The 19,155-nt window shown below is 38.9% G+C and overlaps 1 protein-coding gene and 1 long non-coding RNA gene across 2 annotated transcripts; both read left to right on the top strand.

The window, feature by feature from the left end:
• Positions 1-2,643: 2,643 nt before the first annotated feature.
• Positions 2,644-3,377, top strand: LOC125561976. The gene is made up of 2 exons (XR_007307681.1): positions 2,644-3,080; positions 3,244-3,377. It is a non-coding gene; the product is annotated as an uncharacterized LOC125561976 (long non-coding RNA).
• Positions 3,378-4,700: 1,323 nt separating this feature from the next.
• Positions 4,701-19,003, top strand: LOC5508876 (probable ATP-dependent RNA helicase DDX52). Its single transcript, XM_001629360.3, has 19 exons — positions 4,701-4,810; positions 5,948-6,149; positions 7,585-7,718; positions 8,337-8,425; positions 8,681-8,777; positions 9,569-9,649; positions 10,164-10,226; positions 10,579-10,690; positions 11,137-11,209; positions 11,516-11,585; positions 11,961-12,094; positions 12,423-12,513; positions 12,771-12,893; positions 13,340-13,375; positions 15,021-15,135; positions 15,852-15,927; positions 16,984-17,055; positions 17,383-17,475; positions 18,688-19,003. Exons 1-19 carry the CDS (start codon positions 4,739-4,741, stop codon positions 18,734-18,736), a joined length of 1,782 nt encoding a protein of 593 aa, XP_001629410.3. The 5' UTR covers positions 4,701-4,738; the 3' UTR covers positions 18,737-19,003.
• Positions 19,004-19,155: the final 152 nt, after the last annotated feature.

The raw sequence follows: 19,155 nt of genomic DNA, 5'->3' as shown, positions 1-19,155 counted from the left end.
CCGGCAAAAAAAAGTATATTTTATTGCTGTCTAAACATGTCAATAAAAAATGTCGACTTGAATAATAGCTTAAATTTGGGGCTTATAAAACCGATGGTACATGGATTTTCGCAGAGATTTTGCACTTTAAGCAAACATTGGTGTTATTTCTTTCGATTCAGCAAATAAAAAATTGGGGGAATCAAATTCCCGAATTATAATGAAGCCGAACGCAACCCCATGTCGAGCTCAAATAACACGCGATTTTCTTGACAGCCGTCTTTATTAGATACACATACCTGTTTGTACAGGAGACAAACCACAGATAATAAACTCTACCCTTACTGTATACTAATCTCAGATGCTGTATAATTGTCTTGGTTCATCCTTGGAAGTTACTGGAAGTCAATAAAGACATTACAATGAAAAATATTTGCTATTTTGTACAGACTTCAGGTCAGAACACCTGCCGGAATGGCAAACTTTGAAGGATTTGTTTGGGTTTTAAAGTTTCTTTACGCTCAATTGAAGTAAAAGATATTCAAACACGTCAGTTCTTACCTTCTGCCAAGAGATTTCTGGCAGAAAGCCGATTTGTAAGATTAATTTCAATGAAAGGTCAAGTACTTGAACACGAGTCTGGTTTCAGATGACAACTGATCAGCGGTCTACCAGATGAGAATGCATGAATTTGCAAAGGAAACCCGATATAAAGAATAGTTCAACTAGTCGGCTTGCAGTTTTTATTCTAGATTGTTTCTTATTTTATGTTCTTCATTCTATAAAAAAAACATATTAATGATGCCAAAATTATTTTAAAAAGATACCGTAGGAAACACCAATCGAAGAATAAAACACAAATACCACAAGCAAACATGCTTCGTTGACATAAGGGCATAAGCTAAAAAAATTGTCACACTCCCTCAAAGCGGCATCCTGTTACAGTAACACCTCCGTTAGCCACAAAAGGCTTTAGGGCAACACAAAGAGATCACATGAGGCTGCTTCTTATAAAATCAGGCAAGCATAAAATTGTAATTCAGATGATGCTTGATATTTTTCTTGAACATGACTACCTGTGATTACGCTGTTTGCGTGGGTGGTCCTTGTGGCCCTAGTGTCGATTGCTCGAGCAATTCAAAGTGCGTTCTTAAACTTTAAACTGAGTTTGAACTTCTTCTTGCTAGAGCTGGTAAGTGAATCATGATTTAACGACCGGAGTATTTGTTAAGCGCGCGCGTAGGTGACTCTTGAAACGCAAATGTAATCACAGGTAGCCCAGGCAATGGTTGCTTGTCCGTAGCTCGGAATTCGGCTGTTCTGAGAGGGGACGAGTAAGGCGACGACGAGTGAAATGAGTTCTCTAATAGAAATCTGACTACCCCCGAAAGAACAAAGAGGGATTTTTTTATGCCTTTGCAGTATCTTCACGGGACTTTTATTGTCGGATTTGGCTACGTACCAGGGTTATCTAGCTTATGCTTTATAGTTTTGTCTACAAATAGCACGTCAATTGGGAACCGAAAGTGGACCCTCGGCCGCTGTGGGCGCACACCCTGCATCCCCCCCTCCCCCCCCCCCCTCCCCCCCCCCCCCCCCCCCCTGGGCATATTTTGGGGAGTCCCTATCTCAACTCAACTTCCCGTTTCGTAGACTCGACTTATTTATCGCGCACCTCTGCTTTCCTTATATTAGTTTATGTGTGTTCCGATGTTTGTGTGTGTGTGTATGTGGGGGGGGGGGGGGGGGATATGCGACGGAGATTGATTTTTCATTACGGACTTTGCGCAAAAGTACAGACTAGCTCACAGGCTAAAACATCCCTCGCATTAAAACAATGTCAATCAGCATTATATCTTTCGTTTAGCGAAAGTATTATTTTACCCCTCAAACACGGGGAGTAGATCGTCGTCTGTATCGGAATCATAGACATGTTCATTCAATCTGTCGCAAGCTCCAACTGATTTTGTAACCCTTTTCCAGGCAGTCTTGTTGGCATTGCACAGTTGTTGTTCTTGTTATATCAAGCAAAGTAGCCAATAACGAGTTAATGTTCTCACGGCAATCTACGATTGTGCTTGTGCAGAAGCGAAGTAGCCCATAGAGGGTTACTGTTCTAACGGCAATCAACAGTTTACATTGAGTTAACTGACAGCTCATCAGTGGTTGGACAGAGTGATATTTGTTTTCTCTTGCTACAAAGTAGCGAAGCAGCCCATTTAAAGTCACTATTCTCACGGTAGTCGCCGATTTTCCAGCTACCGATTTTTCAAACTACTTCAGTCACCTGGAGCAAGTCCGTAATGAAAAAGAAACTCCGTCCCACCGGCGACCAGCAACAACGGCACATTTACCCTAGGGACTCCCACGCAAAAGGTAAAACCTTTAAAAGAAAAAGTCGACAACAACGCAGATTTATGTTTTTTAGAACGATATTTCGGCTGGCCAATACCTGCCTTCTTCAGCTTCAGGTTATAAATGAGTTACAATGGCATGTTACAGCTAGTATATGTACAAAGTTCATTGATGATTAACTAACAAAAGGTAAAAATAGTTATTGAGTAAGGGGTGACTTATGGAAGATGGTAAATAGGGTGGTGTGGATTACTAAGTAGCTAAACGGTTTCTTCACATATGTTTGTGTATTAAAAAAAAAAAATAATAACCCGGTCCGCCGAGGTCTGGTCCGCGTAGGTCCTGTCTTCATTTTACAAAGACCCGCTCCCATTATTGATAAAAATTTCTGCAGTAATCAAGCAGTGCTCATGCGCACACAACTAATATGCAGATAAACGTAACGTATACAATTTTTACTCTTACGCCTAAGTTCTTTACCAAATCATCAGATGTTTTTGAAAATAGACAAACAAGACATGATATCGCCTTTTTTAAAATATGATTTTCTAATAAAGAAAGACTAGGACTCAAAACGGTATGTTCTTATCGGGATTAGGATACCTGTGGAAAGTCACGCATTTTCATCTGGCAGACCGCTGATCAGTTGTTGTCATCTGAAACCAGACTCGTGTTGTAGTACTTGACCTTTGCATTGAAATTAATCTTACAAATCGGCTTTTTCCCTAGAAACCTCTTGGCAGAAGGTAAGAACTGACGTGCTTGAATACCTTTTACTTCAATTGAGCGTAAAGAAACTTTAAAACCCAAACAAATCCTTCAAAGTTTGCCATTCCGGCAGGCGTTCTGAACTGAAGTCTGTACAAAATAGCAAATATTTTTCATTGTAATGTCTCTATTGACTTCCAGTAACTTCCAAGGATGAACCAAGACAATTATACTGCATCTGAGATTAGTATACAGCAAGGGTAGAGTTTATTTTCTGTGATTTTTCTCCTGTACAAACAGGTATGTGTATCTAATAAAGACGGCTGTCAAGAAAATCGCGTGTTATTTGAGCTCGACATGAGGTTGCGTTCGGCTTCATTATAATTCGGGAATTTGATTCCCCCAATTTTTTATTTGCTGAATCGAAAGAAATAACACCAATGTTTGCTCAAAGTGCAAAATTTCTGCGAAAATCCATGTACCATCGGTTTTATAAGCCCCTAATTTAAGCTATTATTCAAGTCGATATTTTTTATGGACATGTTTAGACAGCAATAAAATATACTTTTTTTGCCGGAAAAAGTAAAGAAACCACTCGATTTATACCTTATCAACTCCTTTCTAAGGATCTGTATCGCTATTTTTAATTCCGCGTATATTTAAAGAATATTTTGCGATTTTGTACGAAAGGTGAAAAATGCCCCCAAATCGGCGATTTTATAGGCAAAATCGTAAATTCGGAATTTCTCGAAAAATATTTATTGTATGTAACTCAAACTTTTTAACCATGATAAGAGAACCAGGGGCTAACTTTAAACCAATTTTGAGCGATTTCGAAATTTCTTATTTGGAACTCCTCAGTTGAATCTAAGGGACTGGTGCACTTAAGACACGCGAAAATAAAGAAGAATAAGGTATCCCTGGTATGTCAGTATTGTTTGTAGCAAAATCCGATAACAAACGTCCCGTGGAATATAAAGTCACTCGAACTTCCTATTCCGCGCGAAATTAAGTCCCCCTTCAAACACAATTTTTCTACGCGATCGCGAAATTAAAGACTAGAGACATGTGCTGAGAAAATTTTCGCGAGAATTAAGACACGCGAAAATAAAGAAGAATGAGGTATCCCTGGTATGTCTATTGTTTGTAGCAAAATCCGATAACAAACGTCCCGTGGAATATGCAATAGCATTAAAATCCCTTTTTGTTATTATTTCGGGGGTAGTCAGATATTTTTGTTATCAGATAACTCAACCCTTACCCAACCCTCCTCCCCCCCCCCCCCGGAAAAATTAGGGTCCAATTTTAAGCATCCCCCCGCCCTTACCCATAAAAAATCCTGGGTACGGGCCTGAATTAGACGTTTGCCAGATGACTATAAGGATCCTGAATAATTTTTAGGGTCCCCATAGTTTTGCTTTTAGCAGCAAGGTCGACAAGGTTGCTTATCAAAAGATGTAGGATAGTCCAACCAGTCTATAAGTGATAGTCATTTGAAAATGTAAATTTAGATCACAAGTACATATAGTTCGAGCAGCGCAGCTTTGGATACATGGTATTAATGGAAGCATTGTAATGTTTTGCCTCAGGGAGATATACTGCGAAACAACCAGAACGCACGGCGCGCGACCCATCATAAATCTAGGTGGTCACCCTGTGTTACTGACCGGTAAACACCGTAGACTCGTTTTTCAAAATGGCGGACCAGTATGAGTTGTTCCGAAAGCTAAGCTCTGGGGCTCATTTCGGTAGAAAGAAGCTACATAAGGTATTTTTATGCACCTATTAGCGTCAAATTTTCATTCATAGTTCTGCTAGTTTATATTTTGTGATACGATAAGGTTATAGGAGGGATATTTTGCTTGTTTGACATTATTGCTTGAAGTTGTTTACAACGCACTCGTGTTCAAAATTCAGGACATTCAATCAGTTTGTTCGATTGTCAAGAAATTCAATCAATTCAGAATGATGAAAATATATAAAAACAAAGTTCACAGTCATTATTTGGATGGTTCTTCGGTCCGATGAATGGAGTAGCTTCTTGTTCCTCAATGGCAGTACCAGTTCTGTACCAAAGTTGGTCTTTGGGTCGCAAAATACCGACATTTTCTGCTAGAAATTATCCAACGGCCATCGTTGTTTACCGATTGTGAATCTATCTCTCCCAGGCAGTAAAACTCTTCTAAATCGCTATTAAAATCACCCAAAATATAATGAACCAAGTCCATAATCTAAAGGCAAGGTCCGTGGTTGTGGATGGATTTCGAACGCGCGAAAAAATTATAACTTTGGATAAAAATTTCATGACAAATGGCTTGTTGTACTGACTTGAGCTATAAGAGAGAATCGTGCAGAATTTCATGCTCTATCGATTCCTTGTGTTAGATTTCCATATAAGGCAGTCCTTTTGTCTTTTTGTCCAATGACAAAGGGGCATACAGCAAAATACGGAAAATCCGTATCTAGGCTGGAAAGGGTTAACAATGTGAATCCTGATTAGCTAATTCATAAAGTATATCAAAACTAACATTTTTATGTCCTGTCACAACTTTTGTTCTTCGTTATTAAGTTGTGAATACAAGTACCATAACAACTACTTTCTGTTTAAGGCTAATGGCACTCACTCACCTAATGGCACTCACCCCGGAGGGGAGGGGCTCGGGAGGGGGCAGCCCCAACACTTTTTGTGCTAAAAAACAAATATTAATGCTCCGCAGTCCCGGTTACATGTATACTCCAACAATCAGAATTTCTCTAATATCTCAGCTCTTTGCCTACTAATCAAAACAAATGTCCTGCCCTAATAGTTGGATGGCAGATTTGATTAGTAACAACAACTAAACAAACTGAAATGTGAGATAGAGAGTGTGTAGTTTTTGTAATAATTATTGTGATATTTTTTTAGCCTGTAAGCCCTGCCGTTTGTCATGGGGAGACCAAGAACATAGCTGAAGTTCTTGATTTCTTTGGAAACAACAAGCAGGAATTAACAGAAGCCCATGAAAATATCAAGAGCAAAATCATACCAAGTGATCACAAAAGAGAGAGCTTTGTTAAAAAATCAGCAAGTAAAAGCAAGAAAAAAAGGAAAAAGAGAAAACAGCAAGGTGGTATGGCTAACTATTTTAACCACAATGTAGTACTGCACAAGGGCAGGTATATGATGCCATACATCTGAAAAAATATGCATTTTCACAAGCTTTTGAATAATTGGCTACTATATACATTTTACTTTCACAAAATCAATGCTTTGAGCAAATTACAAATCTTCTTTTCCAAGAGTTCATGGACAAAATCTACAAGGGGTCCATAATATAGTGGAACTCCCACAATAATAAGCAAAATTTTCCTCCGGACCTTTATTACTATGCTTTTTTAGTATAAATCTACTCACATACTATCACGAATCCTGCAATTTGATTGGCTCTCGTACTCACTATCTATTAAGCAATAGATAGCGAGTAGCGAAAAAACGGTGTTTTTCACATAAAGCAACATGAATTATTATTAAAATCGTCAGCTATTTGAAGGTAGTATGTGAGTGGATTTATAATAATTAGACTACTCGTTCTCATTTTCTATGAGTCAAATATTGACTCATAGAAAACTCAAACTCATAGTCTAATCGTTAAATAGTATACTGTGATGTTATTATACTGTGCTGCTTTATTATACTTTGCTGCTATTGTATACTGTGCTGTTATTTTATATTAAAGGAGTACGGCAGAATGTATTCCTATTTAACACAGGATTGATATTATTACGAAAATCAATTCGTTATGTGTTTGTTTTGTATGATTAGTTATCAGTTGTGCTGTTGGGGGTTTGGGCTCGGATTACTGAAGTGGATTATGTCTGTCAACAGGGTCTTTGTTCGTTAAATGCCTGAATCCTTTCCAAGGATAGAGAGTTACAGTAGAAGTGACAGGGAGTGACTAGCTTAATGACACAACAAAATTAAGAGGGAGAAAAATTATCCTTTAAATTGCTTTGTGGTCCGTCTTCGCAGAGGATTTCTTGTCATGGCTAGGTTATTTGTAATGAATTTATATACTCTCGTTTCACATCTTGGTTAAATCTCTAATTTCAGTCGAAATATCTTCAAGGGGATTACTATATGCATAGAGAGAATACACCCCCCCTGAAACTGTGGTTCTGATTGGCTTAGAGCCATCACACCCACCACAGTTTCACTTTCCCCTGTTTTTCTCACCTCTGTGTGGCTCGCGATGCACCTGATATCTTTGGCCTCCTGTAACTGATGAAACATACAAAGACCCTGTCGACAAACATGATCTACTTCATAATCCAAGCCGCACACCCTCAACAGCGCAATTAATAACTCCCTTTCCAACAAACACACATACAGTATGATGCGCTGATTTTCGTAATAATATCAATTGTGTGTTAAATAGAAAAACATTCTGCCATGCTCCCTTGGTTACACTGTGCTTTATAATACTATATTACAATATACTGTGCTATATTAACCATATTTTACAGTCAAGTGATGTTATATTATACTGTGCTGTTGTTTTGAAGATGAAGAGTCTGAGCCTGAAGATATCCCAGCAGAAAGCAGACCAAGTATATTCACAGAACAAAACCCACATGGAAAGAAACAAAAGGAAAATAAACTCTCAGCTAACAAGCTGGCAGAGAAACATCAAGAGAAGGTGAGAAACATAAAATGTGAATGGGCTCTTAAATAAGGTCAGTAACACTTCCATTTTAACCTTCCGCACAATACCAAGTCATACAAGGCAGGCTAATTCAAGCAAGTAGCGGACATCTCTAATGAAATATCTCCAAATAGCATTAGCCTTTAATTGTGGATGGTTGTTTAGAATTTTTAAATTTTAAAATGTAAATAATAACAAAGAAGTGGCTGTTCAACATTCTACTATATAAGGTCAGAAGAAAATTTATCAATTCTTTCAAAAAAGGCAATGTTTCTGCCGCTCTTGTCATAAAATAATTGGTTACTGTTAAGGGTACAGTCTGATTTAATATTTGTTATCCAATAAGCATACAGATATCCACTGTAAATATTTGTTATCCAATAAGCATACAGATATCCACTGTACAGAGCAAAGAATAGTGGGGTACAAACTTTGCAGAAGGAATATTACAGAGTTCCGGTAATAGTGTGCAAAAGTGACACGTACCCCAAAATCTAGTCTTGTTTTTGTAAATCCCTTCCAATTCACTTGTGGGTTTATATAAGAAATGCATTTTACTACTGTATGAACTAGCTAGTTTTTTTTACTTTAAGCTTGTTTATTGTTTTTCAGATAAATCTATTCAGACATGAGCAACATATCTATGTAAAAGGAGCTGACGTCCCTGACCCTGTGGAAACGTTTTCTCAACTGATAGAAAGGTCCAGTGCATCAGTAATGCCAGACACACAAACAACAAGATTTTTGAATTTATTATAATTCAGCAGATTCACATTTGCAATAGACCCACTTGACTTAGCTGGAGTCAGTGAAGGATGGTTTACCTTTTATGAAGGTGGTTCAATACCAAATTTGTGCATTTACACTTCTTCATTTTTCTTGTATTAACCATGATTATGTTCAGCTTGAATATACTATATGACTGGATCTGACTGGATCCATGCCTTTCTGTGTAGATATGGGTTTCCTGATTACATTATACACAATGTGCAGGAGAGGGGTTACACCACACCTACCCCAATTCAGATGCAGGCGACACCCTTGATGGCTCATGTGAGTACTTATAGTATCCCTAGTCCCTATCGACATACCCCCTTCCCTCCCCCTCTCAGCAATCCCTGGCTATATGCCTTGGCTTAGCTATTGATGGAAAGCCCTAGCCCCCACCCATCCCCCTTATCAATTCCTGGCTACATAAGAAAACCAGAAAGAGAGAAAGTGAGAAAGTGCACGCTCTGCAAAACAGGAATAGAAAGTGAGGTGCACTTTCTAGCTGTGAAAATACAAAAATAAGATTCTTGTATTCTGTAATGCTATTGCTTATGCTATCTTCGAGAATACAAGAATCTTATTCTGGTATCTGCCATAAAGAATCATATTTGCATCTGCCATAGAGAATCATATCTGCATCTGCCTTAAAGAATCATATCTGTATCTGCCATTAAAATCCCACACAAAATATGTAATAGGTATGTCAAAAGTTTGTGAATGGTATGTCTATTTTAACTTGAGTATGTAATTGGTATGTAGAAAAAAATACACACCTTTTACATATGTACACCAAACTCATTTTGGTATGTACTAGGTAAGTTAACTGTTGCATACCTTCTACATACCCAAATCTACATAACCAAAACATACTTTTAACTTTTTTTCAATTTGTGAATGAGGTATATATTTGGTAGGTAACTCATTACCCACCTTATACATACCTAACTTTCATATACCCAAAACATACTTTTAAACTTGTGCTTATCATATCTTCATCTGCCATAAAGGATCATATCTGTATCTGCCATTAAAATATCATATCTGCATCTGCCATAAACAATCATATCCTCCAGGGACGAGAAGTACTTTGCTGTGCCCCAACAGGATCAGGAAAAACAGCAGCATTTATTCTACCCATCTTACATATGTTGAAGGTACAAAACACACTACAAAGCTCTACAGGTAGTTTCCACACCATATTACCAAGTTACAATGTTATACTAATAGTACCAGAGGTACCCTGATGGTTATCATGCTACACATGCATTAGGTACCTTTAATGCCTTAAAATCACCTTCTAATAAAGGAAGCTGTATCTAAGACAAAGCTTAAGATGTAGTACGATACTTAACCCTAGGAATAATAACTGAGAAATTCCTCGAATGATCTTTCATATTCTCTGGTACTCCTATGAGTACACTGTGCAAACAGTACTGACATTAGCCAGCAGTGCTAACACTGCCACTCTGGGCTGAGCATCAGACAAAGAAAATGAAGTGTGCAAACTGGTTTTGTCTCTCATGTAGTTGGTCAGGAGATTGTCCAGCTAAATAAGCTGCATGTGCCACGTGCTAAGTTTTTCCTAGCCAAAACATGGCCAGCAATTACAACTTTTCAAGGCAACCTTACTTGCCAACATCTGAATGGGTTTTGTACCTGTCATTTCAGGGTCCTAAGAAATCTGGTTTTCGTGCTGTTGTGGTGTCCCCTACAAGGGAGTTGGCTCAACAGGTGAGAACCCCCCTTACCCTTGGTCTAGCATGAAGAAATATTTCTGCTAGCTTTCTAACAGCTTATAATTAAAACCTTTTTTTCTACTACAAGTCGTGAAGAGCAGCCTCATGGCACTGGCGACACATTCATACTTTATTCTACCTTGAAACAGGGAGAGTTTATGAACACGCCAAATCCCATGCATTTTAAAGAGTTTAGAATCCATGAAATTTTTACCTTACCTAATTCAGGGGCCAAAAAATGTTCACAAAAGATTTATTTGTTTTGTTATAATATTATAGTATATAAAGTATATACAAATTTGATTATATATATATATATATATATATATTTGTTTTGTGTTTCTTAGATCTACCGAGAGTTTTGTCATCTAGCCAAGGGGTGTGCCTTTAGGATTCACGTATTGACAAAGGCAAATGCCTCAACAAATACTTTTGGAGCAAAGTCGTCCAAACGATTCGGTAAGTATAGGCTCTGTCCTCATGGCAAATGACACAGAAGATATTTACCTTTAGATGACCTAAAAATATGTTAATTCACACCTTTTGCAATTGCATAATCGACTGAATCGCAGGCGGGGCCAGAATTGCTAATATATAATACATGATTTTACTTTACGGCTTCTAAGGCATATCTGCACATGACAAAATTGTTCAATTGTTCTGTTCTTGACATTTGCTTGGGTTTCACCTTTCTCAAGTTACAATCCAATGTTGCTTTAGAATAGAGTACTTGCACTGACCCAGTACATAATGACTACTCTATTTGTTGCTACATAGGTGTGGGATAAACAGCTGTGTTGTTTTGATTAGCTGCCCGGAACTGGCTGGTGTATATAAAAGTTGTGTTTACTGTAATACATTTCTTTATCTTTAATTTAATGTTTATTTTATATTCTACATATTAGATATCTTGGTGACCACCCCAAACAGACTTGTGCATCTGTTGACACAAGAACCCCCTGGAATAGAACTACACAAGTGAGTTTCTATAATTTAACTTGTAGTAATTATATAATTCTCTAATATAAGATGTAATTGCATGTGATGAATCATGGCACCTGGTTATTGGTCTGAAAGATATTAAATATTCAAAATATGTTGTTTTGTGTACAAAATGCAACCCTTTTGAGACCATTCAGGGGGTTACAAAGTTGTGTGCCAATAAATGAAAAATATGGTAGTCTAATTTGTTTTTGTTTTATTTTTTGTTGAGAACCTGCACCCAGCCACCACGAGGAAACCATGTCTTTATTTTCATAGTTCCTTTTTGTCGTCATTTTTTAGTGTGGAATGGCTGATTCTTGATGAAGCTGACAAGTTGTTTGAAGAGGGTAAAGATGGTTTCAGAGAGCAGGTACTGCTATGGTTGATGCCACCAGTCTCCATCATTAGAGGGTTAAGATCGGTATGCCATCTGCCTTCTGTGTTTAGAGGGTTAGGATGGTTATGCCATCTGCCTTCTGTGTTTAGAGGGTTAGGATGGGTATGCCACCAGTCTCCATGATTATAGGTTAAAGATCAGTATGTCATCTGCCTCCATGTTTAGAGGGTTAGGATGGTTATGTCATCTGCCTCCATGTACAAAGCTATAGAGGTGTTTAGAGCACAGGTACTGCGGTGGTTTTTATCATCTGCTTCCATGTTTAAACTTCTATAGATGTACCTTCTTCAGTGTTACAAACACATCATTTGGTATTCCTAATCCTTGTTAGGTTTTATTTAATTTCAGATAGCAACCATCTATCAAGCCTGTAATAAGCCGGACATTCACAGGGGCCTATTCAGTGCCACACTCTCTAATGGTATTGAGGAATGGGCAGGGCTTCACCTTGACAACCATGTCAGAGTGACAGTTGGAATCAGGTGGGAATGCAATGACATCTCAACCTCTGTTACATACTCATACATATTGTTATATTCTCTGACATGAACTTACAAGTAAAAGCCCAATTCTAGCACAATTTCTAAGTTGTTTAATGGAGCTTTCATTTTGGTGCCTCAAACCAGGAAAAGCAGATAATATCTGCTTTTCCTATTTTGAGGCACCAAAATGAAAACTTCATTTTATTTATATAAATTTTGCATTGGAAATACAGGACATCATATATACCCATGACAATATGACTTTCTAATATGCCTCCATCAATGGAAACACATTGTGCTCTGAACAGGTTTTTATTTCTTTTTGTAGAAACTCGGCTACAGCTACTGTGGACCAAGAGCTATTGTTTGTGGGTCAGGAATCTGGAAAGTTACTGGCTGTCAGAGATATTGTACAAAAGGTACCTTAACTTTATTCCACTAACTCCATAAAATTCCATTAAATGCTGTCATTTTTTTTCCATTCTGGGCCTGTGTATGTTTATCATATTTATCACATTTATCATTGATTTATAGTTTCTACGCTGCCTGGGTTTTATTCCTTCCTCTCCTCCAATGAGCTAACAAATTGGAAAGCTATCATTAATTGACTGTTCCTCTCTGGTCCTGCGTAATAATGTGTGAAATCTATAAATGATTATGTATTTTTCACTTCCAGGGTTTTACTCCTCCCGTACTGATTTTTGTGCAGTCGAAAGATCGTGCGAAGGAGCTCTTTCATGAACTAATCTATGATGGTATTAATGTGGATGTTATACACTCAGACCGGACCCAAGCACAGGTGAGTCTGGAAACTTATCCTATAGTGTCTGGCGTACTTTAATACCGGACACAAGCACAGGTGAGTCTGGAAACTTATCCTATAGTGTCTGGCGTACTTTAATACCTGACACAAGCACAGGTTAGTCTGGAAACTTATCCTATAGTGTCTGGCGTACTTTAATACCGGACACAAGCACAGGTGAGTCTGGAAACTTATCCTTTTAATGTGTGGCGTACTTTAATACCTGACTCACTTTGTGATATGTACCAGATTCAGCTGTAATACCTGACTCACTCAGAACACCTGACGAACTTTGTAATGCTTGACACACTATAACAAGGTCATTTCGTAGCGCGTCGATCACGTTAATATGTGTGGGTTCAATTACATACAAAGCACTAACTTAGTTTCACCCTATAGCCCATCAAGTTATCTTACTGTGTCATGTTTTGTTGCCTTTCTAGAGGGATAATATCGTGAAGAGTTTTCGTACTGGCAAGGTTAGTATTGTAAAAAATATATCATATAAGGAAACACAAGGAGAACACTACGATTTTAAGCTTTTCGTTTTCAACAGTAACAAGTGATCCCCATCATAAGAACGCAATACATCAAAACTTTGTGCCCAACGAGAATTGCTTTTACTTGATCATATTATCATCTATTGTGTAACCTTCCAATCTGGACCGTATGGTCTATTATCTATCTTCCAATCTTATGGTCTAGATGATTTTCCCTTAGGAGTAGCGATTAAAGTCCGTTTTCCCTCTTTAGTACCCTACCTACCCGTTAATCCCATTGCATCCACCGCAACCTACTCAAAGGTTAATCCCATTGCATCCACTGCAACCTCCTAAAAGGTTAATCCCATTGCATCCACCGCAACTTCCTAAAAGGTAATCCCATTGCATCCACCCCAACCTCCTAAAAGGTTAATCCCATTGCATCCACCGCAACCTCCTAAAAGGTTAATCCCATTGCATCCACCGCAACCTCCTAAAAGGTTAATCCCATTGCATCCACCGCAACCTCCTAAAAGGTTAATCCCATTGCATCCACCGCAACCTCCTAAAAGGTTAATCCCATTGCATCCACCGCAACCTCCTAAAAGGTTAACCCCATTGCATCCACCGCAACCTCCTAAAAGGTTAATCCCATTGCATCCACCGCAACCTCCTAAAAGGTTAATCCCATTGCATCCACCGCAATCTCCTAAAAGGTTAATCCCATTGCATCCACCGCAACCTCCTAAAAGGTTAATCCCATTGCATCCACCGCAACCTCCTAAAAGGTTAATCCCATTGCATCCACCGCAACCTCCTAAAAGGTTAATCCCATTGCATCCACCGCAACCTCCTAAAAGGTTAATCCCATTGCATCCACCGCAACCTCCTAAAAGGTTAATCCCATTGCATCCACCGCAACCTCCTAAAAGGTTAATCCCATTGCATCCACCGCAGCCTCCTAAAAGGTTAACCCAATTGCATCCACCGCAACCTCCTAAAAGGTTAATCCCATTGCATCCACCGCAACCTCCTAAAAGGTTAATCCCATTGCATCCACCGCAACCTCCTAAAAGGTTAATCCCATTGCATCCACCGCAACCTCCTAAAAGGTTAATCCCATTGCATCCACCGCAACTTCCTAAAAGGTTAATCCCATTGCATCCACCGCAACCTCCTAAAAGGTTAATCCCATTGCATCCACCGCAACCTCCTAAAAGGTTAATCCCATTGCATCCACCGCAACCTCCTAAAAGGTTAATCCCATTGCATCCACCGCAACCTCCTAAAAGGTTAATCCCATTGCATCCACCGCAACCTCCTAAAAGGTTAATCCCATTGCATCCACCGCAACCTCCTAAAAGGTTAATCCCATTGCATCCACCGCAACCTACTCAAAGGTTAATCCCATTGCATCCACCCCAACCTACTCAAAGGTTAATCCCATTGTATTCACCGCAACCTCCTTAAAGGTTAATCCCATTGCATTTACCGCAACCTACTCAAAGGTTAATCCCATTGCATCCACCGCAACTTACTCAAAGGTTAATCCCATTGCATCCACCGCAACCTCCTTGAAGGTTAATCCCATTGCATTCACCGCAACAACCTAAAAGGTTAATCCCATTTTTCTCTTGTACAGATCTGGGTTCTTATCGCCACAGAGCTCATGGGGCGTGGAATTGACTTTAAAGGCGTCAACCTCGTCATAAACTACGACTTCCCTACCTCTGCTGTCGCCTACATTCATAGAATAGGTTTGGTTACCGTCGCTTGCACTACTAAAGGCCATCTTACACGATGCGTTTTGTCCTGCAACTTCCAACGTAATTTTTGTTGCATTGTAGTTGCAAGAAGACTTCGCGTGTGATACCCCTTTGGCAACTTGCAATGCAAGAAAAGTAGAATTGGTTTCTACTTTTCGCAACATTGTGAAAACATTACCCTGCGTAACATGTATCTGCAACCATATTTTTTTATTCGTCATCATTGCTTTGCAAATTGCAGGTGTAACATGGCCTTAAAGAATGCCCATCACGCCGCCATTTTATGCTCCCGCTCAATGCCGAGTCACACAAAGCATCCATTTCCATCGGCTAATTCAAGCGAGTAACCAAGATATTTTCAATCAAATATCGTTAATAACGTATCAGACTTCATTCGTAGAGTGTTATTTTGTCATTCCCACAAATAAGTCATTGTGTTTATGATTATAAACAATAACAAAGGAGTGGTTGGTCGTTATTCTTTCAGATAAAGTCTCGATATTCAAACAACTTTGATTAAAAAGAAAAATTACCCGGGTTTGGCTAGAAACTGATCAGATTGTTTCTTTCCTCATCCTCCTGCCTTGAATTACTATCAATGTAGATACTGTACTCGTCTATGGGAATCAAATAAATGAGTGTCCGTGGGAATTAAGTAGATGAGCGAATAAGCGAATCGCTGTCATGACCACTTTTATATTCTACAGGTCGAACAGGGCGTGCGGGGAGGACAGGAAAAGCAATAACGTTCTTTACGGAAGAAGATACAACGAGCTTACGCAGGTATAAATAGACTGACAAACTTTCGCTATTTCGTGTCGTACAAAGACCATTCCCCGCCACCTCTTATGCACCCTTCGCCCTCGCGGAATACGTGTACTCCTGCTGGTTTAAAACAGCAAAGAAATCTCAGGTATGACCTCTGAAAACAAAATCATACTTAACGCTGTGTCTACTTGCACGGCTTCCGGTAAAGGAGGAGAAATAACTAGGTGCACGGCTGTCTCCAATTTTCTCTATTTTTAGCCTAAATAACAAGTTTCTGGCTTTAAAACACTTCCACGATTATTTAGAACAGTATGAACGAAGCGTGGAGTTCGACATCTCATGCATCGTTCATCATTTGCCGAACATTCGCATATCGCCTTTCGCGATTTTTTTCAAGCCCGAAGCCATCTTTTGACGGTTCTAGATAACGGTAGGAGGTTTTTAAAGTCAAAACTTTTCATTTTGGCTTAATTGCAAAAAGAAAAAAGGGAATTGCATATACTTTTTTTTCTCCTTGCGCAGCTGTTATGGCGAAAACGAGGTGTCGAACTCCACGTTACGTTCATACTGTGCCAAGCATTTGCGGGTCACTCGTTGCACAGCTTTTAAAGCTAAAAACATCTTTCGGCTGTTCTCAATAATCGTGGAAGGGTTTCGAAACCAGAAACTTGTTATTTAGGCTAAAAATCGAGAAAATGGAAGACATCCGTGCAGCTAATTTTTTTTTTCCTCCTTTACCGGAAGCCGTGCAAGTAGTCACACCGTATACATAAAACCGAAGGCGTCAAAACGTATTATGGATCACCAGAAACCAAACATGGAACAGATCATTTATGTCAGCTTCTTCACTGTCTGGATGTGTGCGAGCAGACCACTCGGAGCTGCTATCAGAAAATCTAAAAATTAAAAATAATAAATGAGATGAATGAGATCAAAAGGTTGGATCAGGTGGTCTCCGTGGACATGGTTTAAACACCGAAGGGACCTGCCTTTCTGGGAAAAGGGCATGAGTATTTTCTGGAATACAAATTATAACTGACTGAATGTGAATATCTCACTTTGTGTCTACAGCATTGCAAATGTGATAAAGAGCTCTGGCTGCGATGTCCCGGATTGGATGCTCAAGATTAAGAAGGCCAGCAGGTTTGTGCTTCCACAAAGACCCCTGTCACATACATAACAGTAACTATTGAACAAGGAAAATTTTTAAACCGCTGACCTATACAGATGCAGGAAGTTTTCGAGAGACCGCTGACCCATACGTTAACTGCTCATCCATCTGTACACATTAATGCTACCTCGGACTTTATTACTTAAAATTTGTTACCAGTGAACCCGCCTTTGCCAATTTACTGTATATTGTATTTGATGTTTAACATATTTTGTTATTAATAATCGTGTGAAAGCTTCATGGGGTTAGTTCAGGGTAAATGTTTGACTAGCTCGTATCGTATCCGCTTTCTCTGTTAGACGGGAAAAAAAGAAGCTGGAGAAAGCACCGGTAAAACGTGCTGCCATTCAGACAGCAACGAAGTATGATCTTAGCAAAGCCAAGAGGAAAAGGTGGGTCAAGGAACGGTTTTGGGTGTAGCCAACCTAACGGGAACACGCCATAATTAGATCAAAATGCGTTGCTTACCGATTACCTCCAGTTTTTGCTGTAAAAGAATTTAAAGATACTGTGAAGAGAAACCGGTAATTTTTCAGATCCTCCTAGCGAAAATGAGATTGACTTAGGGACCGATCGTTATTTACGTCCACGGGGGGGGGGGGGGGGGGGGGGGGGGGGGGCGGTTGTTTTTTGAATAAATTCAAGATTGTAATTTTTAACCCCCCTCCCCCCCCGAAAAATGTAATAATAAAATGTACACCCCCAGACGTCTTTAAAAATTACCCCCCACGTATTTTTGGGTCAGCGGAACATCGCACTGCTTAAGGAAAAATTAACACTTTTTGTTTTCCTTTATAATTATAAACCCGCTTAGAATTTACAAAATTCAATTCAATTGCTCAAATCTTATTACACTTAATTTTCGCGATTTTAAAAGATTCGCGAAAATAAAAACATGCGAAAATTAAGTGTCGCGAATAAGGATGCGCGGAAATTAAGTGAGTACACAAGCAACATTTGGGGGAATATTGGTCGTTTAATAAGCTTTATGGAAACACCTTATGTACATAAAGTAAGGGTATATATATGAGTTGGACTTTATAAATTGTGTTTATAAATTTTTATGAAAATAAATTTAGCCAACGCATCTTTTTGTTGCAAATTGTGTCAGTTTTGATTATTACAGCACATTTTAATTCCATTTGTTTTTCTTGATTTTATTATCCCAAAATCGCGAAATCGCGAAAATAAAGTGATCTGGTTTTTACGAAAATAGGAAAATCGCGAAAATAAAGTGTCGCAAAATATCGCCATCAAATGAAAATGCGGCGTCGCGATACAACGGATTCGACAGTAAAGAATCTAAAAAATATATAGTTAAATTTAGATATTTAGCTTTCACCAGTGGGGACCGAGCTCGAGTAATGGTACGACGTAACCATGGTTGGTGAGAGTCCTCGAAGATATCCGTGTTCATCAGTTCTCTTCCTAAAAATGTAAATGATTTCGCTGCTAATGCTGTGTTACACCAACAGCTTTTTTTCCAGCTGCTTTCTTCGCAAACAAAGAGCTAACAAATATTTGAGCTTACCTCGCTCCCAGAATATCCCAATTTGATTTCATCATATCTCTAATCGAATGCCTCGTTTTATTTTCTCCCGCAGAACCATCATTGAAGACTCGAAACGGAAGCATGCTGCAGAAGAGACCTGAACAAGTTTATTTGAGTACAGAACTGATAGAACTAAAATAGATGAACGATAATCACACTTTGCTATGAGTATGCGTGATAAGAAGCCAGTGTTGGCCAATGAGATACTCCGTGTTTTTTGTTGACGGAATTTATTTGGCCGAATGGAAGTCCTAGCATAAATTCCTAAATAAATGTCATGTGTCTATGGTGAACATATTAGCCATATGTAAAGATGCTCTATCAAGACATTCATTTTAATTGAAGTAGTAAAGACTGTTTTATTCTGATACTCATCATTTACCAGAGTCTTAGCAGGCCTCGAAATAATGTCGGGGGGGGGGGGGGGGGGGGGGGGGGGCACGATACAGAAACATCAATAAAATATTGAAGAAGACATGCTACACCCCTACTGGTCATTTCCTTATAACTGTCTTCAGCT

Source organism: Nematostella vectensis, chromosome 4, assembly GCF_932526225.1.
Source record: "Nematostella vectensis chromosome 4, jaNemVect1.1, whole genome shotgun sequence".
NCBI classification, from domain to species: domain Eukaryota; kingdom Metazoa; phylum Cnidaria; class Anthozoa; order Actiniaria; family Edwardsiidae; genus Nematostella; species Nematostella vectensis.
Note: the sequence above shows the minus strand (reverse complement) of the source record. Positions and strands in the feature narration are given on the sequence as shown.

Coding starts and splice junctions, on each gene's coding strand:
- LOC5508876 (XM_001629360.3), top strand. CDS start 4,739: ATGGCGGACCAGTATGAGTTGTTCCGAAAGCTAAGCTCTGGGGCTCAT. Junction 6,150..7,584: donor GAAAAAGAGAAAACAGCAAG/GTGGTATGGCTA, acceptor GTTGTTTTGAAG/ATGAAGAGTCTGAGCCTGAA. Junction 17,056..17,382: donor AAGATTAAGAAGGCCAGCAG/GTTTGTGCTTCC, acceptor TTTCTCTGTTAG/ACGGGAAAAAAAGAAGCTGG.